This window comes from Micropterus dolomieu, linkage group LG01 (genome assembly GCF_021292245.1).
Source record: "Micropterus dolomieu isolate WLL.071019.BEF.003 ecotype Adirondacks linkage group LG01, ASM2129224v1, whole genome shotgun sequence".
NCBI classification, from domain to species: Eukaryota; Metazoa; Chordata; class Actinopteri; order Centrarchiformes; family Centrarchidae; genus Micropterus; species Micropterus dolomieu.
In genome coordinates this window covers 40,350,748-40,377,639 of record NC_060150.1, presented here as the reverse complement: position 1 = coordinate 40,377,639, position 26,892 = coordinate 40,350,748, and the positions used below count along the sequence as shown (strand labels likewise).

The following is a 26,892-nucleotide window of genomic DNA, read 5'->3' as shown; positions in this document are numbered from 1 at the left end:
TTTTTTTAATCCTTGTACCCCAGTAAGTGCAGTTTGCAGATGGCTGAAGAGTGAAAGGGGATATTGCTGCAGCCTCAGCATCAAAAGTAAAAAGGTCTATCTTGTATCTAGTTGGAACAATTTACAGCTCTCATGCTCCCTCTCTGCAGTGGAAAGTGTAACTGTACCCTTCATTTTGGTCACATTGTGTTGAGCTTCTGAAAAGCATAATGGGAGAGTAGTTTAGAATACATTCCCATTTTTCTCCATCCAGGAAGTTAGGGAATGGTGCAAGAGCTCTCTAAAAGGACTTCTGATATGAGCTGATGGGCTGTGAAGCCTTAAAGGGTCTGTAAATAGATGTGGGCTGTAGTGGAATAACCACTGGTAAAGATGTCAATGGGAATGACCAGGGATACTCCTATTGGCTTTAATTCAACAGAGAGAGAAGAGGGCACACCTGCTTTTAGTGTGAATACGTAACCAAACAAGTAATTGGATAACTATGCCATCAAATTCATGAGGATGAAATTCACACACTGCATAGCTCATGGCTTTCAATGTATTTGTAATTGCTTGAGATGATCAGAAGAGGGCATTAGAAGCACTAGATGTTCTCCATGAATGAATTTACTGATGGTCACTGATCTTGGAAGTTTTCTTTTTTTTAAAAGGAGTGATATATACTGTATATGCATATACATAACATCAAGCTATATATTTATTTACTGTCTTGGTTTTGGTTTCTTTGGATGAGGATGGTTTGAGGTAATCAGTTTGATTTATATTAACATACAAAGTGTGCGCACAATACAGAAGTAGTTCTATAGTTATAGTAGTTCTCTTCAATCTTGGGTTGTTGTCTCCATAGAAGCAAAACTAGGGCTGGACAATAAAACAATAACAATAATTATCGCATTCAATAACGATATAACAAATGATCAATAAATGTTCACTTCAGTCGTACACGAATTAGGATCGTGCATATTTGTTAACAAAGATTTTATCATAATTGTTTTGAATGTTCTACCTCAGATTTGTGAAGTGATCCACTGTTTGGCATCAAGTGTTGACCATTAAGAAGAGTTTAAACCACAATTAACAATTCACCATCACTCAGGAGCAAAAATCAGCCTTTAAACTCAAAAGAAATAACGATTTGATACTTATCGTGATAATTATCGATATAGAAAGGTATGAAACTTTTTTGGCCATGTCTTCCAGCCCTAAGCAAAACCATAATTCAATCCAACACACTTCATATATTATCAAAAGCAGCATGAAAAGAGGAAAAGAGACTTAAAATATAATTTCCATTTTTATTAAAACCATACAAACATTTGTAGTCAGTAATAAAAGAGCAAAGTGGCTCTTCTGGCGGAGGGGCAGTGCTGGGCCCTTGAAGCTCCGCTCGGAGCCATATCTGTCTGGCCTCTACCCAGGGCCTGGGAATCCCTGCTTTCAAAGTCAGTTCTTTATTGGCCCCAGGATACTCCCAATTTCCTCTGCTAAACCTACAGAAAGGGTACTGTATTTACACATTATATATAAAAGAGCACAATAAATGTGAAAACTTAAAAAAACAGAAAAACCAAAGAAAAGTAGAATGCATTTTGCAATTTAACTTTTCTGATATTCAGACTTTTTCTTATATAAATGTTCTGTCATTTTATCTATTTTTAGGTCTCACAAGACACTTTAAATGTTTATCTTTAATTTTTTTTTATAATTCACAATGGAAGATTGGCAGTGATCTTTCTCTTTACTGACAGGCAGATACTTATAAGGCACATACCTCAATGTGATTTCCTTCTTTCAAAAGGAAATTATTTCTACTTTTTTTGGAAAACAAAACACCATCAATGCACAACTACAAAAATGACAAAAGTACCAAAGAACAATAAAACAATTTGTACCTCATTGCTTTGATGCTAAATAAAAGGTAAACTACTCAATATTCTGTGTTCAGTCGCATACGACTGCAAGGCAATACTAACACTGTTGACAAAGTCACTGCAATACTTGATGGCAGTACACATTCTGAATTTAAGAGCTTTGGAGAAAATACAGATGCAGATTTCCTATGAAACAAAACACATCACTTTACAGCATTTATCATCATGAGAGGGAAATGTGCTGTGGACCACTGTTGGTCTTAATGTGCAACAATGGTTCACGGCACATGAAGTACTCTGTCTATTCATGTAAGCATACATAAAGCACCAAATGGGACCTTTGATCATCAAGGAGAAAATGTCCGTCAACTCCAAGCAACCGTGCAATCAAACGTCAATAATCAGATATCACAAACAGAATATAAAAACACTGTTATATACACTTGTGAGTACCTTACCAGACTAACTAAATCGAGCCATTTAGATATCAAATAGACGACTATCTACGACGTCTTGAAGACTTGGATGTGTCCATTTTTTGGACTCGATACCATACCGCAGTTACTCTTGACAAAAACACCACTTGGTAGAAGCACTGAAACATTTACAGATTCACAAAAGTAACATACAAACAAAATGACAACAAATGTAAATACACCACTTATTAAAACCTATGATATATAACGTTTTCATCAGGGCCTGTTAAATCAACGACCCATGTCTGACCTGTAACAAGAATGGATTTAGCGGTTTTGTACCTGTGAGATCAGAATGGCAGATACTTGGCACATGGGCTAGTCTATGTACTTATATAGACAGTGTTCATGTTTAACCTTGAATACATGCATTTTTACCATCAGCGTGTACAGCAAAAACAGTGACAATACACAGAATACTGTTTTAAAGAAGTGAGCTTTTGCTCACCATCACACCTTAATACAAAGAGAAGAGCTTCCAAAAATAGCCTACATTCCATAAAAGGAATATAACTATTTATCTATACATCATTTTGACACATCCCAGTTTGTCTCTGGGATGACATTTTTACAAAATAAATGGGTATGGCAACTGCCTGTTCCACAACACTTTTAAGTACATAATAAAGTTCTCATAATTGCCACTTTGGTCTTAATCTTCACATACACCAGAGTTTTTCTCTTCCTTTTTTCCTAAGGGAGGAGAAAGCTGAGAGAGAGAGCAGCTACTGCATGATAGCCAGGAACTTGCTCTCCTCTGCGAGTGTGGTGAGGAGAGAGCTCATGTCTCCAATTGCCATGTTGTTTAGGCCAGGGGCCACGCTGTGGAAGGTCGCGGATGCTCGAGGGGTGGTCAGGCGTGATGAGGTCCTGGACAGACCCTGGAAAATGGAGGGACTCAACACCCCTGAGACCAGGCTACCCTGGTCAAAGCCATCCTCCAGCATGACACCAAAGTCCAGACTTACCCCCTCATCTAATACACCAGGCACATTGACATCTACCGTGCTGGTCACCTGGTCTGCACCAGGAGAGAGAAGGGCAACAGAGTTCCCACTGCCACTGCCATCTTGTCCAACAGACTCAGCCATGGAGTTCAGCAAGCACTGGTCCTCCAGGACAGGGAACGAGGAGGCCTTGCAATCCACTGGTTCATAAGAGAGACACTCACCAAAGCCCGGATCTCTGTATCCATGGTCTGGGGCCTCTAGTTTCAGCCCAGATACCTGATGCGCAAGGGAACAGTGGTCCCCACTTCTCTGCAGTTGTTGCTGATGGTTGAGACTAGCCTGGATTTCACTGGAGTTCTCTATGTTGAGGTACTGCTGCGTCCTGACCAAGTTCCTGTAACTGTTGATCGGTGGGCGAGGGTGATGGATCTGTCGATTGTGATGAAGAGCAGTTCCCTGGGAGAGGCTGAGTAGGTTGTCCATGGAGGCCCTGCTAAGGACTAGGTTGTTCCCAACCTGGCAAGAGGTGCTACTGTTGTGGTTCTGCTGGAAGTGGCTCTGTTTTTGAGGTCCATTGGAGGCCTGCTGTTTGAAGCCCTGCGGAAGAGACCCATTGATGATCTGTGAGACGTTAGGCCTTCCAAAGGTGTTTGTTGAGTTGTGACCGGTACCTCTCATCTCCATGCAGTAGTTAGGCGATGTCTCTTGCTTCACCCCAGGGTTGACACAGCAAGCACTTTGAGACTGATTAGCCTGGGCACAACTGTTCTGGAAATCAAGGGACACTTGCTGCTGGACCACCATGTTTCCAAACCTGCCAAAAAGCGCAGATACGGGTCCATGTTCTGTGCCAGACCACTTTCCACACTGTGTCTGCTGGTTTTGGTCCCTCTGAGGAGACCTGTCAGTACTCCCGGAGCTCACTTCATTCCACTGGATGGGAAGCTTACTAGGGCTCTTCCGTTCTACTATCTGCTGCGGCTGGAGACTGTGGGACCCAGGGAAGGCCATATTTAACCTTGAAGTCTGGATGGGTTCTATCTCCTCCATAGATGGATGTGAGGTATCCCTTTGGCTAGAAGCTATTTGGTCCTCAATGTGCATGAAGGAGCCACCGTCCATCTGAACCTGGGAGTGGAGATACTGCACCAGGTCATCTGGTAGCACGTCCTCATCCCCAAGCAACAGGCCAGCCTCCCCGTTGTCTTCCATAGCCAGGGCTTCTAAGGCTGCGTGTTCTGCGATGCTAGGAGTGTATGATGAGTGCTGCAGGCCTATCTGCAGGTTACTCTCTGAGCGTGTGTAGTTCTGCAGGCTAAAGTTGCGAGTTTCAGGTGTAGAATGATGAGACAGAGGAGGAAGCGGGTGGAGGTTGTTAAGGCTGTTGAAGCGTTGCACTGGGGGCAGACTGCAAATATCACGAGCCTGCGTCCTCACTGGGTCACTGGCCCTCCGGTTCCCATTCAGTGGTCCTTCGCCAGGATAGAGAACCCTCCTCCTATAACCTGCATGTCCCATATACCCATTAGTGTACCCGCTGGTGCCATCACTGCAGCGATGTGGCCTGACTAGAGGTGGCAAAGACTGGTTGCTACCACCCTCATCCATCATGGCCATGCGAGTCTTCAAGCTCATGCGCTCCATGTTGGGTAGAGGTGTGGGAGGTGGGCCGCCAGTTGCTGCTGCATACTTTGCTTTCAGGTGGTAGTGCTGTGCTGGGGTTAAAGTGAGCATCCCCCGTGACCCCCCTCCCCCTCCTATACCTACTCCTCCTACACCCCCACAGCCCCCACCTGAGAGTATCCCTCCACCCCCTCCTCCTGCCCCACCTCCATACTGGCTTGCCTCACTGGACCGGCGGGAGGCATCAGTGGAAATGGGGTCGTAAGAGTCGGTGGAGCTAAGGTTGTGGAGGCGGCGGTGGTGGGAGGCTGCCATCGTACCCTCACTCTGGGAAGCCTGGCTGGAGCGTCGACTGGAGAAGCAAGGGGAGATGCCTGAGGAGCGGCGACTGCTGCTCAGGTAGGCTGAACTGGTGGCACTTCCACTGCTGTCACGCCGGTCTCGGAGCAAATTAAGCACTGTTAGCTCTGTGCAGCCCAGCTCAGCATGAGCAGGTGGCTGAGGAGCAGACACCCCCCACTGCCTGCCCAGACAGGACCCTGGGAAGAAACACAGGCAGAGAAAAAGGAATGAAGAAAGTTTGGACACCGATAAGAGAGAACACGGAAATTATGTGGAGAAAGGGAGATTACAGGAGGATGAGAAAGAAAAAGCTATGCCAGTGTAAGTGTGGAGAGATTCCGCAAACAGATGTGGCCATAGACAACAGGCAGCGGCCATGAAACATTGTTACATGCTGTGTTCTCTGATATGATATACGGCTTGATGTGGTTTTGATACCATTTTCCAGCGGAACAGTACATTTTAAGCATTTGTTTTGCCAGAATGTTTCAACTAAAATGGGAAAGATGGAATTTAGGGATAATTTATTTCTCAAAGCATGATTTATACACATATTTATGGTGATGTGTAAAGTCTGTATACATGAGCTCAACCACATGTTGAGAATATGTGAGAGTTGTAGATTTTGGGAAAACATTATAAGATCATTTAGAAAAAGGTTTTTCAAACAAAATTAAACTTATATGTTAAAAACGTCAACCCTACCCTTCCCCAGGATGTTGGGTAATGTGGAACCTTTTGGGGGCGGTGTAGGGGACAGGGGCCCCAGCCTGGGCAGCGCTCCATTGACCTGCTTCAGCCTCTCCATCTTGATGTGCTCCATCCAGCGCAGGGGGCGGCCAACACATCGCCTCGCCTGTAGGGTCAGCATGGCCGTGGTTGCCGTGGAGACTGTGGAGTCCATGATGGGGGCCGGCTCACCCTCACACTCCTCATATGCCTCCTCTTCGTTTTCCTCATTCTCCTCGTCCTCCTCCAGCCCCTCCCCTGGCGAGCGTCCGGCGCTCACAGCAAGCTGGACTCCACTGCTGGGATAGGTGCTGACGGGGGACTGGTCACTGCTGCATGTAGACTGACTGCCAGGGCTTGGCTGAGACGTCTGACAGAGGCAGACCAGGAGGAAAGACGAAAAGATTGCAAGAAGGAAGGAAAAAAAGAAAAGCAGTTTTATTTATTATTAAGTTTAGTTTGGGTAACACAGTGGAAGGTATAAAGTGTCATATATAACAAGCAATGATAAAATGTAATCGTTTGAAGGATGCATTCCCTAAAACATTAGGCAATGATAGTTATTCATAAAAGATGACTGACCATTATGAAAGATAATTCATATTATCATCTTGCATAATCACTGCAGTTTGAGCTGGTTGTCCAAACCAGAGAAACAAATTGTGCATGTTTGTCCATTATTGGGGCATGAGTAATGCCTCCCCCTGTGATCCACTTGGGACTGACAAATCATGTTTTGGATGGTTTTCAGAGGATAGGCAAATAGGATAAATGCCTCTTGTGAGACCAGCTAGTGCCTAATTAAGTTGTTTACTGAATTTTAGGAACTATGTCGCACTGAGGAATAATGGAATTACTTTTTTTGGCATCAAGTGTCAACTTTGTTTAGAGGGTATTCGCCCTGTTTACTGTGTGAATGAATTTGGCTGCACAATGGGCAGTATCAGGCACAGTTTCAGTATCCTCACAGGCATGTGCATTGCTCAGAAAAATGCATTGCCTTTGGTAAATATCATTGCCACTCTTCAAAGTGCAATAGAATGACAAGAATAATGTTTTTATGAACATGAGGGATGAGGAAAACCTACAATGAGGACAAATCTGCTGTGATATGGGTGAAAGTCAAGCAGTTATGAGAATGCGGGATGAGAAAAGTCCACAACAATCAAACGATGAGCAATAAAGGAAAACGTGAAAGGATATTTTACAAATGCAATATGGAGGGATACCTATCTCACCTGATTACCCACTGTCCTTAGAAAGAGAAAGAGAGAAATGCCGAAGCATTGGATAGAAGAAAATGTTTCCTTATTAGAAGTCTTCAGTGTTAAATGTGCACGCCCCAAATTCAATGTTAAATCACACACAAACCTACATATTAGACATTTAAATTACTATGTTACCGTAAAGGAATTAGTAGTAAAAGCATTAGAAAAAGAATCGAAATGATGTTAAAGGTGTGAGTGTCAGCAAAACTGATATAAAACCTTGAATAAAGTCTCACCATGGGCTTCTCTGTCTTGATGGACTTGACCTGCAGACATTCATCCTGTTTTGAGGTAGCATGGTTGTACTCCCTTTGGTCCGTATACCCACCCAGGGCCAGTTGCCCTGGTGACCGGCCCTGGCCGTTACCCCCAGGCTCCCGGGGCTGGGGTGGGGGGCGCGGGTAATCTCCCCGCTGTTTCTTAGTGACGTGCGCCTCCGGTCCATGCACTGTCTTCACATGCTTGCGTAAGGAGCTAGGGTCCGTGTAGCGTTTGGTGCAGCCTGGGATTTTACACACATACGGTTTCTAAAAAAACAAAAGGAGAGAGATGAGCTGTGAGAAACATGTTCATGTGAACACCACATTCAAGCAGTAAAGTCAAAGGAGCATACCTATGTGAAATTATGTTTGTCAGTACCTCATTTGAGTGTGTGCGATTCTGATGTTTCGCCCGATCTGAAGCATTGGAAAAGGCCTTGTTGCAGCCTTCGTGTTCACATACATAAGGTTTCTCTCCGGTGTGCGATCGTAAGTGAGTCTTAAGGTTTTCCAGGCGGGAGTAGGCCTTGGCACAGCCCTCAAACTGCAGGAAGAGAGAGACGAGGAAGAGGGCATCACTCATACAGCCTGAATCTTGTCAGGTAATCAGGTTACATGTGAAATGGCATTTCATCTGCAAATAAATTAAGTCAAGTGAGCAAATAGCAATATCCTTACGGTGCACTTGTGGGGCTTTTCCCCGGTATGCCTGCGCATGTGGACCACCAGCATATACTGTGCCTTGAAGGGCTTCTGCTCTCGGGAGCAATCCTCCCATCGGCACACGAACTCCTTCTTTTCGCCATGGATGTGGTCATTGTTGATGTGCTAGAAAAGAAGATGACAGAAGTTTAACTAAAGCAATCAATGCATAATTATAAGCTCTTGCTGGGTCTGTACACGAGAATGAAGTGCAATTTTATTTTGCCTTGAACTGATTTGATGTTCAGCTTGAGGAAATCTGCAGCATAGGAGTCAAATATAATATATAACATTCTCTGTCTTGTTTTCCGTTTCTTTTCATGTGGTACTTTCTCAATTTAATTTCTTCCATCTCATTTCTCTTAACTCTTTCCTTCCTTTCTTTCCAGCCTTTCTCTTTCTCTGCCTCACTCTGTTAAAACCTACACAAACACAGGAGGGGGAAAAAAAGGCAGACTCAGAGTCTCAGTGTCCGATTTGAACAGGATTTTCAAATAAAACCCTGTCACTTCGCATCACATTGGGCCCTCGCCCCTTCATGTCAAGTGCTGACAGTTGTGCTGCCGTGGCAACTTCCAATCTGAGGCTTAGGAAGAAGGGGAGGTGGGAGGGAAGTGAGGAGATAGGGCGAGAAATCAAAAGTTCAGTCGAGGCATCTGAAATGCGAGGGCTTTACAACTCCAGCCAAGCATTATATCTGTGAGCACCACCCGTTTCCTTGCTCCATCCCCTTCTATTTTTCTTCGCCTCTGTCTTCTTTCTTCTTTTCTCACTTACTGTCTTCTAAAACCAGGTAAGTGGCGGATGTTACAGAGGAATGAAGGAGGTTAGGAGGAGAAAAAAAGTCATGTAGACATAGACCCTCTGGGGACGAAGTCAACATCTGGCTCTCTTTCTGAGACAACACTGTGGTGGCCTCTGAAGTGCCTTTCCAGGAGCAATTTAAACCCAGGGAGACAGACACAATATCCTGACCAAAAGTAACCAGTATTATTACATTCCTGAGCAGCAGAGAGAAGTCTTTTTACCTTGGGGGTGAATGAAGAGGGACGTATGGCAACAAGGGAGTTGGGAGGGACATAAATAGAGACTTGGCTTTGAATGCTCTTAAATGTCTGGGGAAAACCTGCTTTCTTTGAGCACTTACTCGCAAGATTGTTGAGCTATAAACATGCAGGACCAAAGCAAAATAAAGTACCCAGGGTCAGTTCCCTTCCGGGCATGACACTGCTTTAACAATGGCATCTTTGTACCTTCCCAGTGCACTGCCCACTGGCCAGAACAAGACCCCACATATAACCATGACATCCACAAACCTATTTTTAATCTTCCTTAGGGACATTTTGACCCTCTCTAACCCCAAAACCACTACACTTCTCAGCCCTACCAGAGGAAGAGTATCGACAAATGAGTCAGCGCAGTAACAGCAGTGTGCGACAGTAAAAGCAAAGAGTAAAATTGACATTAATATATCCGCAAAGGACCCCCATTATTCTCCCTTGACATTTTTTAATTTCAAAGTGACAAAACAAGACTAATTCCACAGAAAATGATTGGGGACTAGATGACCACAGACGTTAGTGAAGTTTCCCCAAGATTGATCTCCTCCTCCTCCTCCGCCGCCCCGGTCAGAGCATCCGAAAACCTGACTCGTCTCCTCTTTTTCTTCCTCTCTGTGAGGGAATCCCTGTGGCAAGCAATCGGTCTGTTGTGAACAGCATTCAATATCCCCTGGCTGAGAGCGATGGGAGAGCACCATGGTGCTGGATCACGCGGGTGGCTGGCACAACAAGAGTGCATGCACGCACTTGCACACACAGATGGATACACACTCACACCCTGTTTGTATAAATGAAGGAGGTCGTTGACGGGTGTGATGCATGAGCCTCGTAGCTGACAGAGAGGGGGACAGACATCACGGGGAGAGGGGCCGCCGAGGAAACCTAATGGCATGATCTAATGGCAATTCTTATTGAATCAATAATCTCCATGCTGAGCAGACAGGCCCCGTTGGCCGGCTAAATCGACAAACAGGTGCTGATAGCAGCAGCGCGGCAGGTTATTCATCTTCCCCCTGCCAGCTTATCGGCCAACAACTGTAAAAACGCCACCAAGATGGATTTAGGAGGGAGTCGCACGACAGGCAGCACCAGGGACACGTACACATGGGACACTGACGCCGTCTGTGACGTATGAGAGGTGCACACACACGTACATACATATACACACAGGTGCAGGCACTGTTCTTGGTCCAGACCCCTGCTGCTTCGGTACATGGCAAAAACAAACATGGCAACAAACAAACAATTTTACACTTCTTGTGTTTTTCAAAAAATGAAAGCCTCTGATTTATTCCTTTATGCGAATGCTCAAACCCACACATTTCCACACGCATTATTATAATACACAGAATCCTATCATTTCTTTGCTATTTTCTAGCATTGCCCACTTCAGTATCCATCTCCATGTCTCCTTATCAAACTCTCTCTGGGATATAGCCCTCATGCATTAGAATGCAAGCGTGCATGAAAAGAGGGCCTGTTTACAAGGCAATTTCACTAAGCTGTGGGACCCGCAACACCGTTTAGCTTTATCAAACACTGCCTAATAAATCATATGCTCTTTTGTGATGTCAGTTGCTGAAGTGCTTTGTGTAAAGAGAGGGGGGAAAAAAGAGCACAGAAAAGGCAAAGAAGGGAGGGAAGGAGGAGGGAGGAGGTAAAAGGGGGGAAAAACTGTGTGTGAGGGAAGGAGGGAGGATGAGAGTAAGTGAGTAAGTGAGTGAGTGAGCAGGGGGCAGGGAGCTAGAATTGGCATGTGTAATTCAGCACAGTCTTTTCATCTTTGAGTAAGATACTCTTGACAGATAAGGGGCCTAATCCTTCTCCTGATCAAAAAAAAATCTGCATTTTACCAATTAAAGCCTGCGCCAGCAGCCAGAGAGGGGGCTGCCTTCAAACTGCGCCCACGTTTATCTCCATTTAACACCGGGGAGGCGCACAGCAGCCGCCTCAACAAGGCTGCACACAGGGAGAGCCAGCTCCCCATCTTAGAACAAGGACATCACAGCGCCACCTATGTAGATGACCTGGAACAGAATGGGAGACTGTGGAGGGCGGGAAAGGCCTGATGAGCAGTGAGAACACACACATACAGACCACCAACCCCAACAGACACCCTCCATATACAGTCTAAAACCTCCTCTAAAATCAGCAGGCCCACAATGACAGGACCAAACCTGAATTCTCAAGTTTGCAAGCCAGGAGTGGTTCAGCAGTTGAAGGTTATGTGCACATAAGATCACACATTTCATGTAAGTGATATTTATTTTTTTGTCCCCTAGATCCAATGACTCTACAGTCCCTGCTTTGCAACACAGAGGAGAATATGGCTTACATGAATATGGCTTCATCATACAAGGGCACTGAAAATGCATAGCTCCCTTGTAGATTTCTCCATGGTGAAGTATCAGTAATAGATCCATGAGAAAATAATATAAGATTGTTGAGCAAGGCCATATTAGGGAATTATGGGTGTGGGGTTGGCATCTCCGGCGACAAAACCGAGTGAGGGAAAAAAGCCCACTTCAAGAGAGACATTAAAGAAGCCACCAGGCCTTATCTTTAAAAAGTACTCCCTCCGTAGGGAAAGAGGGGAGGGATAGAAAATGAAAGAGAAAATGAGAGAGGGAGAGGTTTGGGGAGGCAAACGAATGTGGAGCTAAGCAGAGAGTGAGATAGAGAGGTACAGAGAGTTGAAATGTAATAAATGAAATAAATAGAGCAAACTAAAATTGACACCCGCTTCGCTTTTGCTGACTGGGTAGGCCAGATAAGTGAGCTAAATTGCATAGATCTGATGTTTATCTTATCGGCTGCACCGAGAGCGCTTAAACGCAGATGATAAAGGAACGCCGTGGCATGTCATGGTGAGAGCATGTTGGAGTGTAAAAATATGCATGAAGGACGCGGCAGGAGTGCTTTTGAGCAAGGTGGAAAGAAGTGGTGGAATGTAACAAAATTTACTCAAGTACTGTACTTAAAATTCAAGGTACTTGTACTTGAGTACTTCCATTTTATGTAACTTTATATTATACTCCACTACATATATGAACCAAATATTGTTCTTTGTACTCCACTACATTTGTCTGACAGCTTTAGGTAGTGGTTACTTTTCAGATTACAAATTTTCATACCCTTCCTGTCCAAATGCGTGCTTTGAGGATTAAGCTTCATTATAGGTTGAGAAAATTCTCCAACTTAAATTCTCCAACTTAACATAAAAAGTCAACATAAAAAGTTGACTTTTTAGAAATACGTGGTTCTCACAAGATTATTTTATAGAGTATGATGCATTGCTGTAGATTAAACTGCCCAACAGTATGTAACATTAAAACTAACACACCCTTAAAGATCTACAAAAATGCAACATGTTAATGCAGCAGTAATATTAAGCCAGAAGCATCATATGTTGGTAAAACACTGACGGTGAGCATTTTCTGAACAATGAGTACTAAAGGCTTAATTCTAAAATTAGACCAACCTCAAAGGAGATTGTGTATTTGAATCAGTGCGGGCGGTACTCTTAATACTTCACAAAAACATTTATTTCATGGTAGTAGACTGTCGACACAGCAGTCAAATTTCTGAGCATGTTTAAAGACTGTCATGTGCAAACTTTAAAAGCTAGTGGTTAAAGTGGTTCCAACCAAGGAGAAACTGGTTTGTTCTCATCATGTTTTTTTCCCCCCCAAAGCCATTTCTGAAGACAAGTACAGGGGGAAGGGACGCTCCATTGTTTGGTTATATGGAAATCCCCCCCAACCCCCAAACCTCTCCCAGTGTGTGAGCAGAGCCACTGTGGTCCAAATACTGTACTTATCCTATTACTGAGGGGGGTGGGGGTGTGGAGAGATAAGAGCATTTTCTCGTCCGCTCTGCTGAATTAGAGGGCAGGGATTCTGTAGGCGAAGACTTTTTATTGGCATCTCTCTGCATATCTGCATGTGCATAGAAAATGAGAAATAAAATGCAATATCAGAAAGTCTAATGCCAGAAAAAGAAAAAAAAGACAATTCCAAGATGGAAAAATGGAAAACTAATAAGGATTGTGTTGGTGTCTGTCTACACGGCAATCTGATAATAAGTGCCGCTTGGCAAGGTTAGGCTGGATAGTATATGTGGAGGAATGAGAAGACATTGTTTTTGTTCAGATGGCCACCTGGTGTGACTACAGTAGGGGGAGGATGTGAGCAAGCTTTTCCTCTATTAAGAAGCCATCCTCCCCTCCTCTTCCACCACCTTAACTCATCCCGCCCCCTGAAACAGGGGCAAGAAGTTGTCAAGATTTTCAACCTTTGAGCCGAGCCCTTCAAACACGGGAGGCAGCCCATTCCGCGTTGAGGATATCAATTATAGATAGGGGTTACCACCGCAGCTGAGGATTGCAATGTCAAGACGGCAAATAGACAGCTGTGGAGAGCTGAGGATCTTTCTATCAGATGTGTGGGTGTGTGTGTGTGTGTGTGCTCCAGCGTCCCTTGTTCACGGCATCATATTGGTGTATTTTCATCACTTCAACTTCAGTCGGCTCTCTCAGTTGGCTGACGGGTGAGAGGTTCACAGGCCGCGAGAGAGCTGCAGAGCTAATAGCATCAGTGTAAGTAGCCATAGAGGGGGCGACACAACAATAATGTCATTAATATTTAGCTTAGCAGTGAACCCTCTGGCGCAATATGATGAGAGCCATCCATCTCCCGGGCTGGGTGAGAGTTCTGATAGCAGCCAGGAGGAGGGCCAGTCCAGTGTTGTACACAAAGCTCACATCCTGACTCTGGGAGGCTTAACCCGCCAAATCAGTTAGCCCAGTTCAGCTGTGAGATGTGCTCTCCAGCTTTTGAGCCCATTACCACCATCCCTGGATCCAATCAGGAATCCAGCAGCAGTATCAGTCAATGCCTGCAGCTCTGACTCTACTGTAGGTTGCTGCTGCACAGACGTGCAGGCAGGGTTGTGGCCTGATTGAAGGCATTGTGCAGAAACGTGCAGCTGCAGACGGTGCTGGGCTGAAAACTCTCACAAACAGCACACAAACCAAAAGACAGTGTAGTTTTGGTGTGTGTTTTCTGAACTGCCCTGGGAAAGCTTTTTTATGTAAGTCTTCACCAATCTGACAGCAGTAAAACACCCTGTTGTGTTACCCTAAAAGAAACTCTAGTCATGGAGAACAACCAGGTGTAAACACTCCTCTGCCCACAGGAACTGATGAATCACAGCTAAAGAGTGAAATGCAAACCATCTGCTAAGCAGCAGACAATGAAACGTTCTGACTTTGACATGACTCCATCTGTGTGCGCTACTCACTTGTACTAGCTGCTCCTGGGTGTCAAACTCGCGGCAACAGTTCTCCCAGTGGCAGTTTGTCTCATAAACCACCTCTGGCTCCTGTTTACCGTCATCCTTGTCCCCTTCCTCCTTCACCAGGGTCATCCCATCAGGGTGGTCCTGAGGAATAACAGTGAAAAAATCTGTAGTTCAACAATGTAATGAAAATAACGTAAATATATTGACTTAATACCAGGCTCAACATGAGAGCATCGAAGCTACAGGAACTGCCTCCCTTTCCCCAACCTCAGTCCATCCAAATCTGTCATAAAAGTAACACTTTGCTGCCCTGCTGGTTTACATGAAAGGCACAGCCAAGAATGATTTGGTTACAGGTCTCAGCCACTGTGCCCCTATGAATCTGACCTTGTTTGGCTGCCTGGGAGAAAAGCGCAGAGAGCGGAAATGTAGCGCTGAAAGCCCAACTCTGTATTTGGGGGTTGTTATACGACAGGACCGGGTCGGGTATTTGAGGAATCTAACCCCCTTTTCCTGCTGTAAGTTGCTCTATTAGCCCAGACATATTTCACTGTCACAGGTGGCTGAGTGGAGCAGAGGGCTGGTGTGGGCTAATTCAGGAGCGCCTGGGCTTCCACCACACACCTCAGGCTGAATCTGCGGCAGCCTGAATATCGACTCTAATAAGGTTTTTCCCGCAGATGCAAACACTTACTGTTATCATGTTTCTCTTTCATTTTTCCAGCCACAGTTTTGATTAAACAAAAGCAAAAAACAATTTCCTTCTAGTCTCCCAAAGATCAATGAATTGTTTCGCTTAGGAAACAGAGTGATAAGAGCAGGGTGGAAAACTAACACCAACAAACGCAGGTAGATAAATACAAACTGTGGCTGGAAAGCTTGCCTATTGTTGCAGCCACCTTGGCAGGTGACCAGCCATTATATGGGATTCCCATTCTAGTGGAAAAATCTAAAAATAAAAGCCGGCTGCTGAATTCTGCAATTTACCAACCAGTTTGCAGTGTGAATCTTTTACAGCTATTTTTATTTCAGCTAGTTTTGCCACATAGATGAAGAATATCCTATGGAGCCAGAAACTGAAAATATATTTTTATATTGCTGAAAAATGTAAACAATCCTCACCTGGACGCTCACTGCACCTGGGCTCGGCAACTCTTCCTCTGGTTTCATTTTGGAGCGTTTGTGGTGCATCGGGTCACCTGTGCTGCTCACTGCAGATTCACTTGTTGGTTTGGTCTGCAGAGAAGAAAAAAAAAAAAATCAGCATTTCAAGATTCTCATGACATGAACTTGACCATACAGATGATTCAATTTTATATTTTACTGATTTTTATCCTGTAATATCATTAAAAATGCATGTGATGCTTATAAGTCAATTAATCATTTACTTAATCAAGCTGAAAAAAACAACTGCGGTTGCAGCATAATGATCTCTGTATCCTCAGTCCAAGAGCTTTAACTGCGCAAATGAAAAACTATGCAATTCACCGTATGGCATTAGCTCCTCTAATCACAGCAATTAAAACAAACTCATGGACCAATTCAATGAACCATTCACTGAACCAATGGATGACCTGATTTTGGCCCTGGCTTAAATTCACCCCTATGGAATTCGTGTTACATACTAAGCTTACTAGAATAAAATAATTTTCAAGTAGGTTTTGGAAAAGGAAACGTTTCCTTGGTTTTTTAACTAATGTTGATGTTTTTCACAGGGTTTGTAGCAGTCCTGTCTGTATAACATGTAACACATTTGCTTAGCTGAAACATATGCAAAAAGTAAAATTCGGTTTATTCAGTAGAAGGAAAAGGCAATTATGGTGTGCTCAATTTGAACCAGGCCTCATTCGCGATAACACAGAATTCAAGCAATGGAAGGGGAAGGGTGGACGGGTAATAAACACTGAATATTTACTTCAAATGTGGGCCCGCACATAAAGTAAAGGCTGAGGAAAGAGAGAAAAAGGCCCTTTGGATCCATCCATCCATGTCAATATTCCCTCTCTATATCCTTGTTCTCTCTCTAGTGATTAATGGAGTCAGCAGAGGGATTCTATGCTAACAAGCCCCTTGTTGTTTGCTGCAGGCGCGTTCTGGGCCGTGCTCGGCAGTCTAAAAACAAGAGACAACACAAGTAGGAGGAAAGTCCCAGGAGATGAGCGAGTGGAGGGGGGTCCTGCCTGTACCATGTAAGCTCGCTGCCTTTCCCTGAGATGTGGCTGGCATGCGACGCTGCTATCTATTACCTGTGATGATGAATCGCACTGGCGACTGCCGCCGCTCTCACCTGCGAGGAGTCGTTGGAGATGGCTGAGCGCTCGCTGGCGCTGAGCCCGGAGGGGGGGATGCCAGGTACGGGCCTCTGGGTGGCGAAGGCCGGCGACGGGTGGATGAGGGGAGGACTGTGGCCAAAGGCAGAGCCCACTATGCCTGGTTGGCGGCCAATCAGCTGCTGGTGCACATGCAAAGCCACTGGGGTTGGAGGGTAGGCGAAACTTAACGCCGGGCTGGAGAGAGCAGAAAAGGGAAAGGCTGATTAGTTGTATTTGGTAAAATAATCATAAAACTGAACTGCAACTTCACTAAAACATCAGTGGCTCAGGCAATGAGGCAAAAAAGGGGAAAGACAGTGAATAAACGGATTGTTCTGGATAGCTACTCCACCCTCAGGACAATCTGACAGGAGATGGTGTGGTAATGCTGGAACCACGGGGCTGCCGGCAAATCCCTGCCAATGAATGTTCAGCTTGTTAACACACAGTGAATTATCGTGTGGTCTGTGTAAGGCAGTATGTCATTCTTCCACTGGGCAAATGACACAGATGATAAAGAATCTGGAGTGTGTCGTATAGCCATGTAAATAAAGCAAAATTAATTCCCTGTTCCTGCAACACACTTGTTTCCTCAGTTTATTTACCCTCAACCTGAGCTAACTTTGTTTATCCTAAAAATCCCAGAAGCCACCAAACCTCCTCTGGGGTCCGTATAACCGCAGGTGAACCACCAGATAAACACAGATCTGTGTGGCTCGACAGCAGCGGCCTCCATTCATCCTGAGCTCTGGCGCTTCGCTCTCGCTGCAACCCATATGTCTGCTGATCTTATTACGAGCCGAGTGGAAATCAATGGACCGAGACACATTTGGGGGCCCATCCGCTTGTCATATCACTCATCAGTCTGTTGGCTCTGGCTATTTGGGTCCTGTCACTAGGACAGTGGCTGAGTGTGCAGCGTGATTGATCAGGCTCTTCTTACAGATCGCTGATCAATGTCTGTGGGTGGGGCGATGGATCTTTCCTCTTCCCTTCTTCTGTTCTTTTCTTTCTCTTCCCTTTGGTAACAGGGCGTGATGTATGTGATGTTTCCATGAGGTGTACTGGATGACTGACACGAGCCGCCGGGGAGGCAGGCTGAATGGCTGGCTGGGAGATCGTCACCCACATGGGGGTTTGACATGGCCGATACACACACACTCACACACTTACTTTCCCCCCTTTCTCTCACACACATTTTACAGAGTGCATTGTAATTAAAGTAATATTATCTTATCATCCTGATGGGTTCTGCACTAAGCGTGCTGAATGAAAAATCAACCAATCAATGATGTTAGAAAAGCATTTACAGCATCATTCCCCCCAAGGAGATCCTGCTGTTTGATTTAATATTGGCACATGTTATTCCATGAATGACCACCTTGAGAGAAACTCAATAAATCAAAGCTCCTGAAAGACATCCTGCCAGGATAAGAGTTATTTATAACTTTAAAGGGGTCATGCAGTGATTGTGTACTGCATTTCAATAACATTTGGGGACAATAAAGCTGCCTTTTGTCCCCAAATGTTATGTAAAGACAATGGAGAAATATTCAGATCTTATGTCCGTATGCTGTGTCAAGCTCCAGAAACACTGGATCCTACACTTCCCATAATGCAACTTGATATTGTCTTTCATTAGACTTCCACAAAGCTCACTTCTTTTCAAACCCCACACAATGTAACACAGGTTTTCTGTTAAAGATTTTAAGTGTTAAGCCCAATCCGAGATAAGCAAATAAAATTATACTATCAAAATAATAATAATCATAATAATAATGACCTGGGAGCTTTGAGAATAATTCATGCAGGACAATTACCTTATGGTTCCAGCAGAGAGGTGACCGTAGGAGCCACTAGTGGAGGAGCTGGAGCGAGAGTTGTTGAGCATGGTGACGAGGGAGTTGGGCGAGTTGCGGATCATGGTCTGCAGGTCAAAGCTGTGCTCGGAGAGGGGCGAGATAGGAAGGGGGCGCTTCCTGCTGGGCCGTGACGGCAGCCGTGGGCTCGAGAAACGAGAGCCTGAAGGGTGAGGAAAGAGGAGATCAGAATAAGGTACTAGAAAAGAATGACTGCCAAGTGGCTGCTCTGAAAGTGAAAGGTTAAAATGCCCTGTAAAAGTGTAGATGAACCCTATCTGCTCCCTCATTCCATGCATTTTTTTTCTGGATAAGAGCATCAGCTAAATTCCTACAAATAAGTTACAGATCAAAAAAAGAGCATTTGCTGGTTTATACATGTTTTTTTTTACTTCAACCAAACTCTAACCTAATCTAACCCCAACAGATGACATTTTTGTCAATCATCAGACAAAAGGCTCATTTGAATGAGTGTTCAGCTGTCACTTGATGCACTGCTTGCATTTCATCTATGAGAAAACATGCCTTTTATGTTGGAGAAATGCTCTGACTGTGTATGGTAATATTTAATCAAGTCCAATTTGACTCGTTATTCAAATGCAATCAGTGTTGACTGGAAATACTAAAAGGGGGTTTGAAAAGGTAAAAGGCGGAAACGGCACAACCATTCTCTCTGCACATACAATGAGCCACGGGTAGAGATTAAAACATGACTTTTGTTGTCTTTTCACATGGAGATGTCACAAACAAGACAGGGAAAAACAGAGGGAGATGGAAGGGGAGGGGGGTGGGGGGGGCGCTGAGGGGATGTCGCGCTTTGTGCATGAACTGACACAATGACTTTGTGACTCAAGACTTCGAAATAAAACATTTTGAGTTATTTTATAAAGGCAAACAAAACCAGCTTATGCAGCCCCGATAACCCCCCTCCATATTTACGTCCCCCACAATCCATCCATCTCCCAAACGTAAATGCTCCATCTCTCGTTTGACACATCCAACGATTACAGAATGCTGCATTCACATGGTAATCACAGTGTGTGGATGTGAATGTGTGTGTGTGGATGCCTCTGTGGTGGCAGCGGTGGTGTTCTGGCATAGATAGGCCTGAGTTTCGACTACGGCATGAAGCTGTATGGAGAGCAACACCCCCTTTACATTCTCATTGTATGGAAAGTCTTTTTTATGCCTCCGTGACGGGGGTGTTGGGTGGCGGGGTGGGGGTGCATTTACAAATATATACAAATCCCTGAGTGCACACAATGGCTAACTACAATGTAGTTTGGCGCTCCCAACATGTCTGATTTTTCACCATTTTATTCAGCTTCAATAATTCATATAATCCTGCAAAACAAATCGTTCTTTATCCTCCTGGTTTGGACCAATCCAACCATCTACATCTAAAATTTTACACACATGACACTTTTTAAACAAGCTGAATCCACTGCGAGTGAATTCTCCTAATTCAACAGCAGCGCCAGCATCCCACCACTGCAAAGCCTCGTGGGAGTGGTGTTTATTAATGCACAGCCCAAATGATAAATCGGCCAACCGGGGAGACAGAAAGAGGAGCGTCCTGGCTCGTAGCAGGACTGTCCCTCTAATTTCCTCTTGATTTATGGACGGGGTGGCTGGTTACGTGCCGCGTCATTAATTCTCGTGGCCAGGGAGGGTTTAGACAGGCCGGACTGACGGCGTTGGAAATAAAAGCTGGCTCCAAAACTGGGGTTGAGCCCTCGCAGACATGGCTCGGGGCCACCTGAGAGGGAGGGCTGAAGTGAGACTATAAGACTGGCCAGAAAACGTACATTAGGTCAGGAGTAAAGATCCTAAGGGAAACAATCTGGACATGTTTAAAAATGACAGTAATCCTATTTATCAGAATTTGTGTAGGCCTACTTAATACATTTTCATTAAAAAGATTATATGTCACTTTTAAGTGTTTTAGAAGAAAGACTAAAATGAAATGGTTTGTTTGTATCAAGCATGAGTTCCAGTGTACAAAATATTACTTAAAGTGAACCTATTTATGACAAAATGCCTTATGAATAAAATAATAGCAAGGAAATTAAAATGAACTAATAAAGACCACAAATACAGATTTTAGTATAGTGATCTATTTGAGCTATGGCACTAATTAGGCAGTACGCACAAAGACAATAGCCCATTAAAACACAAATAGGCAGGACAGGCCCATTGTTTCATTAGCCCAACTCTCACTGAAGGTAATTACACTGATGTGAAATAGACTAAAATAGCCACAGTAACGTGGTAGCGAAGATTATCAGTGAAAGCCTCTTGATAGACTCTGCTCTTTGTATGTTTTTTTTCTGAAATCCAACAAAGCTTTAAAGTGTTAATTTTTCAGGCGTTGGAAAACACATTGTTGAAACATGATGAGTTATTGCCAGCAATGATCACAGGCGTTTTTTTAAGTGAGGAGCATCACATCTCCACTTAAATTTGGCCCTAATTGTTTTGTTTTAGTCTATTAATCTTAAAAAGTGACACAGAAGAAAGGATTTCTCCAGTGATGAATGGTGGGACATTCCAATTCCCACTTAATAGCAATTAATTTTCTGATACCCGCATAAGTTTGGCTAGTTTTAATTAGTTTGTTCAGAGGAATAGGGGGAACTTCACCCCGGATTTCCATGAAAGCGGCGTCTGCCTGACTAAATACATTCTCATCAAAGGGAGTGGGGTGAGGCTGTCTGACCTTTCTAAGATTCGGTGTGCGTTTAATTTCCTATTTACACTTTAAAATAACTCATTAGCATAAGTCCTCTGCACACAGTCCTGAGCCCAACACATTAAGACAATAGCTCATTTAAATCATGTCAAAGTAAAGTTGCAGGTCCCTCCTCGCCGTGGTTGAGCTTTAGCTTGATCTATATATAGCACAAGATAGGTGTGCAGTGAAGGTGCATTTTAGAAGTTGAATACCCATGCTACAATGTGCAGGTATGCACTCACCACCAAATCCATGCCTACTGCAGTAACTACATTTCAATGTGTAGTTACGATATGCCCCAATACTTATATGTAGATGTGTAAAGAAACATTTACCTTTTTAACCGTATTTAACCGTAACCCGTTTTAACCTGAACGCCTGATTGACCTGCATATCAATTCTTAATGAAATAGATTAAAGAATTCATCAAATTCATTGTTGATGTCCACTGAAAACCATGTATCTGCTTAGTGATTTGAATTTAGATTTAAAAATAAAAGAGAATTTTGCGTTCTTTTATTGGTTGATTAATTTATTTATAAACCTATTGGATTATCTGAAAAACGCATTGTCACAAAGCAGAAAACAGGGCTGTTTTTATTACTGTAGCCAATACTGTGACAGTTTGGAGATACGTGGTTTTCACACTCACAGCTACTATATGCAAAATTGGTCTCTATAAATAAACAAAATGATTGTTTTAATCATCCAAATTGGAGAGTTTATGATTTCTAAACCTGAACTTGGCATTATTAAGGTTAAGTTTAGAAAACTCCCGTGGTCTGTAAATCTCACACAGGACTGCTGACCCTGGATCAATTTCAGACCTCATGTGTATGGAAGATCAGCATTCCTTATGCAATCATAAACTGTGCTATCAGTCATGTGTACAATCAGTGCAGACTTACTCTCCATTGCCTGCAGGTATTCCATGTGCAGGGCGCTAGCGCTGCTGGCGCCAGCTGTGGACGCCACAGAGGGGAGAAGGTCAGTCGTGTACGGGCTTCGGTGGCCCGCCAGAAAAGCCATCTGATGGTAGTACTCGGCTGTGGTCAGACCTGTGTGAGGGGCTGGAGCAGGAGAACGATCGGGTCAGCAAAGTGGAAACAAGGTACACAAAAAGTGAAGGTGACAGGTGAGCAGACGAAGAGAATGCATGGAAGGGCATTTCTGAAAAAAGGCTCTCACAGTAGTAGTAGGAGTATTTGAAGTGGAGAGAATAGAGAAACAAATGGAGGAAGATAGGGAGGAAAGAAAAAGAATTAGGCAGTGAGAAAAAACATGACAGGGAGAGCACCTGCACTGCATTATAAACCTGTGTTCATTCACATTAGATGATAATCAGCTCAGCAGAACAGTAATGAGCATATTAGCAACACCATCAAGTTAAGCAAAACAGCTGCACAGGGAGCATCACCTGAAGTGGAGAGCCTCACTGGGGATTACCGGATGCTTGCTCAGAGATTACAGTGAGTGCGAATTACTGTTTGATTGATGCATTCATACTGAGCACGGCATAACTGATCGTCTTACAATACAATTCTTAAACAGCCCTCTCTCTTCTTCTTACTGTTCCTTGATCACTTTGGAGAGTGTATATATTTGTGTGTGTGTGTGTGTGTGTGTGGTAAGAGTATGAGAGCTGACACATCTTTTGCCAGAGATGGTGCTTGTGTGTTGTACACATCGGGGCTGCAGTCTGCAGATATGCAACCTGCTCCTCGAATGTGCGCCCTTAAACTCTGCAGGAAAACAAAAGGCCTAAATCTGCCCAGATCGAAAACGATTCTGCCTCCACTTCACTTTCTCTCTCTTTCTCAAATTGCCTCTCTTTTCATTCCCTTAGTTATACAGTAGAGTGTTGTAAGTCCTTGAACCGTAGCCTAAAAATAAACATCTGGCGGTGGGCTTCCTTATGCAAATATTCTAAGAAAGAGAGAGGGAAAAGACTAACACTATGGTTTTGGATGTGAATATAGAATCGGTTCAGGCCCACAGAGTGTTGCAGCCCCCCCCAGTTGAAGAAATAAAGAGAAAATATATAAAGAAACCCTGTGTGGGGAGATTTCCTCTTAAGGTTGGCCTGTATCCCTGCAATATGCATCCATGATTGGTTGAATGAATGTAATAAAAAATTCTAAATTAATTCGATCTGGGTATTATGTCTTCAGTGGAAGGGGGGAGTGTCTTAATTGTCTCCACTGTTCCGTCTTAGCTTTGCTTTTGCATTCAACCATAATATGGCCCATTCAGTATCCGGGCACAGAAAAGGGCTTTCGGAATTTCTAAATCAGAAATGCTGGCATCCGAGTGTGATCCTGGAGGCAAAAAGGGGGAGTGGGAGTGGGGGAAGGCTGTCAGTGTGGCACTCGACGTGGAGAAGGCAGAGACTTGCCTCAGGACTTGGTGAGCCACCGGGTGCTGCTTCAGCATTACAATAGGATCAGGGGCAAGCCTACCTCTGAACCCCACCTCACTTAGAAAAGAGAGAAATATTGTGAGGGAGGAGCAAAAAACAAAAAAAACGAAAGATGTGAAAGCAAATGTGTGGCAGCAAGAGGGTGGCACTAAATCCCACCCACTTTAAATCTCCATTAGATTCTGTTAATTAATTCATCATTATTCAAATGTACTTTTTGGTAGGAAAAAAACTGCATATTGAAGAAGGAGGCTCCCTGTAAGCGTGGTGATATACTAACAACACAAAAGCTGATGGGTTAATTAATCACTGGATTGATTAAAGGAGTAATTAGGTGCCTCATTCACAATTCACAGCATTATGAACTGAAAAGGGATCATGTGGTAGGTTGGAGAAACTATTTTGATTTAAAGCTAGCTGAGACTAGTGTACATTATGTTGTGGTAATGGAAAATTGGAGGGGAAGAGAGTTCGAGCTTCCTGTTCGCAAAGAGCGATGTTGGGAGTGCAAGAGAGCCGGAGAGGAGCTGAGTGAAGCTGCGAGCAGACACAGCTTTTAACAGACCTGGATGAGACAAAGTCGAGTGTGCTGGTGTAGAGAAAATGCCCCCGCTATCTGCCCTTTCAGAAATACACTTCAACACAAGGTGGGGAGCTAAAGTGGGCCCCTGCTGCTGAAGTGCCAAAAGCTCGATGGCCGACTACATGAGGGCCGTAATGGGTCATCAGGCCATTTCAATACCTTCACGGTGAATGTAGACATTTGCAAATACGCTCTTTAATAAGCATGCTTTTTATAGGGTGGTCATTTGCAGCAGTTTAGCTTTTTTGCAAGTTTGCTGTTCTGTTTTTTTTGTTTCTTAAAAGAAAATACTACAATAGGATTGCAGCCACTGTTCTTTTGATTATTGATTATTCTGTCATTTATTTTTGCACTTAACCACTTAATTATTTTGTCCATAAAAGGTCAAAAGAAAACAACAAGAAAAAAACGTTTTCTCAAGCGTAAGGTGATGTATTCAATTTAAAATAATAGAAAATATCCAAAAACATCTGCATAGCTGGAGACAGCAAATATGTGGTAATTTTTCAAATCCCCACCAAAATCTGTTAATTGTGTAATGTCACCACTACTTAATACTAAAATCACATTATTTAAAAGATTCCAAGTAGCTAAAAAATGTTTTAATTATAGAGTGTGAGTTTTCCTCTTTAATTGTTTTTAAAATGTAAATTTTTAATGTGTTTCTTTATATTTTATTTTATAATTCAACTGGTTATGGTGTCCACTTTAATCAATTTCCCAGTCCAAATCCATAATGAGATCTCAGGAAACAAATGCTCCCTGTAGGACACCATAACAACCCCCCACCCCGAACTTGAATCCGACCCTCCCTCGGTGTGCACGTTGTAACTGTATGTGACCCTGCCGCTCACTGATGCATCCTCCAGAGGTCTCTGACATGACTCACAGATCAAAAGGATTAGCCTCCTCCAACCTGCGCCCCCACCCACACGGATCGCAACACACTCATAATACTCCCCTCCACCCGCTCCCTCACTCAGATAACATCTCACCAACCCCTGGGTCTTAATAGAGATGGATCTAGTTGCCTCTCACCTGACCTGTTCTGATCTCAAACAGGAATTAAACTGATACAGGGAATTCCTGCTAGTAGCAATCAAACCTCACTAATCAATTTCAAATATCATTTTTAAGGGTCCACTGAAGCTTTGCTGGCCGTTTCTGCTCTGCTGAGGTTGTGTGCAGATGTGTGAGTGGGCATCTGTGCAGTGAGTGTATACGTATTATGCATTATGCTTTTGTGCGTCGGTGTATGTTTCACTTCATTCACCATCTGCAGGGCTGAGGCCCCGGGTGGCTGACAGAACAGAGATGGAGGGGCTGCTGTGGAGTGAGCGGATGTAGTCCATGTATGGGTTGATGTAGGGGTGCGGAGGGTGAAAGGGCGACTCCGCCCCCACAGAGGGGTTCCGCTGGGGCGAGATCCGGATGAGCGAGATGTCGGAGAATGCTGGACTGCCCGCTAGCGCAGGAGGCCTGCAGAGACACATGGAGAAGGAAGTATAGAAAGAACATGAATACATATTGCTTCAAACTCACACATTTACTGAGGAATGCTGTTAAGACTGATGCTTATCAGGCTGATTTTTGGATGATAATCATTTGCAGTTTACAGTTTAAATGAAGTTTGATTACAGTTGAACCAATAATAAACAGTGCTCAAAAAGTGGAATATTTAAAAATGTATACAAGATAACATAAATTTCCTGAATGAGCTGAATATTTTGAAGTCTGCAATCTAACCAATTAAGTCACCAATGTGAAATATTAACATCTCACATCATTTGGTTAAGCTTTTGTGTCCCCAACATTGTGTAAACAAAAGATAATCAAGTTGACTCCACACTTTCAACAGGAACATCATGCTCATTTCATTAAGCTTGACAGGCTCTGACCATCCAGGCTTTACTACCGTGTGTGGACTGGCCGTGGCAAAGCCATACAAATGGACTGTGACACTATCTCTCTCTCTCCATCTGTAAGGCAGAGAAGAGAGCGCTGCATTCCAACTGCTCCCTACGCAGACATTTCCTCAGATCAAAGGCAGCTTTCACCACTGTGTCTTAATCAGAGGGAAACGTTAGACCAAGCTCACCGCTGGCCAGCGCCAGACAGGCAAAGCTACACCACTTTACTCAGATGGCTTCAAACTTGGCTTTGAGCTGAAACCGTGTACAGAATTGCACATGACAGACACAATGTTGAACAAAATCCATCAGCAAGTTTCACACAAGATGCACAATCTTTTTCTTTAGATAGAAAGCAGCACTATCAGGCTATTCTTTTTTTTATCAATAACCTTTACTGTGAATCGTCTCTTTGGTAAGAAATGTGAAACAAAGTTGAGAACAATCACGAAAACTTCTTAGGAGCCAAGTTTGAGATGAACTAATTTG

The 26,892-nt window shown here is 43.8% G+C and overlaps 1 protein-coding gene across 2 annotated transcripts in view; it reads right to left on the bottom strand.

Moving 5' to 3' along the window:
* Positions 1–1,284: 1,284 nt before the first annotated feature.
* gli3 (GLI family zinc finger 3) overlaps positions 1,285–26,892 on the bottom strand; it is a 92,276-nt gene continuing 66,668 nt past the window's right edge. The window contains exons 5-15 of one of the 2 annotated variants that reach the window (XM_046059183.1): positions 25,767–25,972; positions 22,400–22,561; positions 18,719–18,920; positions 16,874–17,093; positions 15,709–15,822; positions 14,587–14,727; positions 8,201–8,350; positions 7,902–8,066; positions 7,499–7,789; positions 5,971–6,364; positions 1,285–5,462 (exon numbers count right to left, since the gene is read on the bottom strand). In XM_046059183.1, the coding sequence (XP_045915139.1) occupies positions 3,076–5,462; positions 5,971–6,364; positions 7,499–7,789; positions 7,902–8,066; positions 8,201–8,350; positions 14,587–14,727; positions 15,709–15,822; positions 16,874–17,093; positions 18,719–18,920; positions 22,400–22,561; positions 25,767–25,972 (4,432 nt within the window). In that variant the 3' untranslated portion in view covers positions 1,285–3,075. The remainder of the gene's footprint in view (positions 5,463–5,970; positions 6,365–7,498; positions 7,790–7,901; positions 8,067–8,200; positions 8,351–14,586; positions 14,728–15,708; positions 15,823–16,873; positions 17,094–18,718; positions 18,921–22,399; positions 22,562–25,766; positions 25,973–26,892) is intronic. The other variant, XM_046059257.1, reaches the window with a different exon arrangement.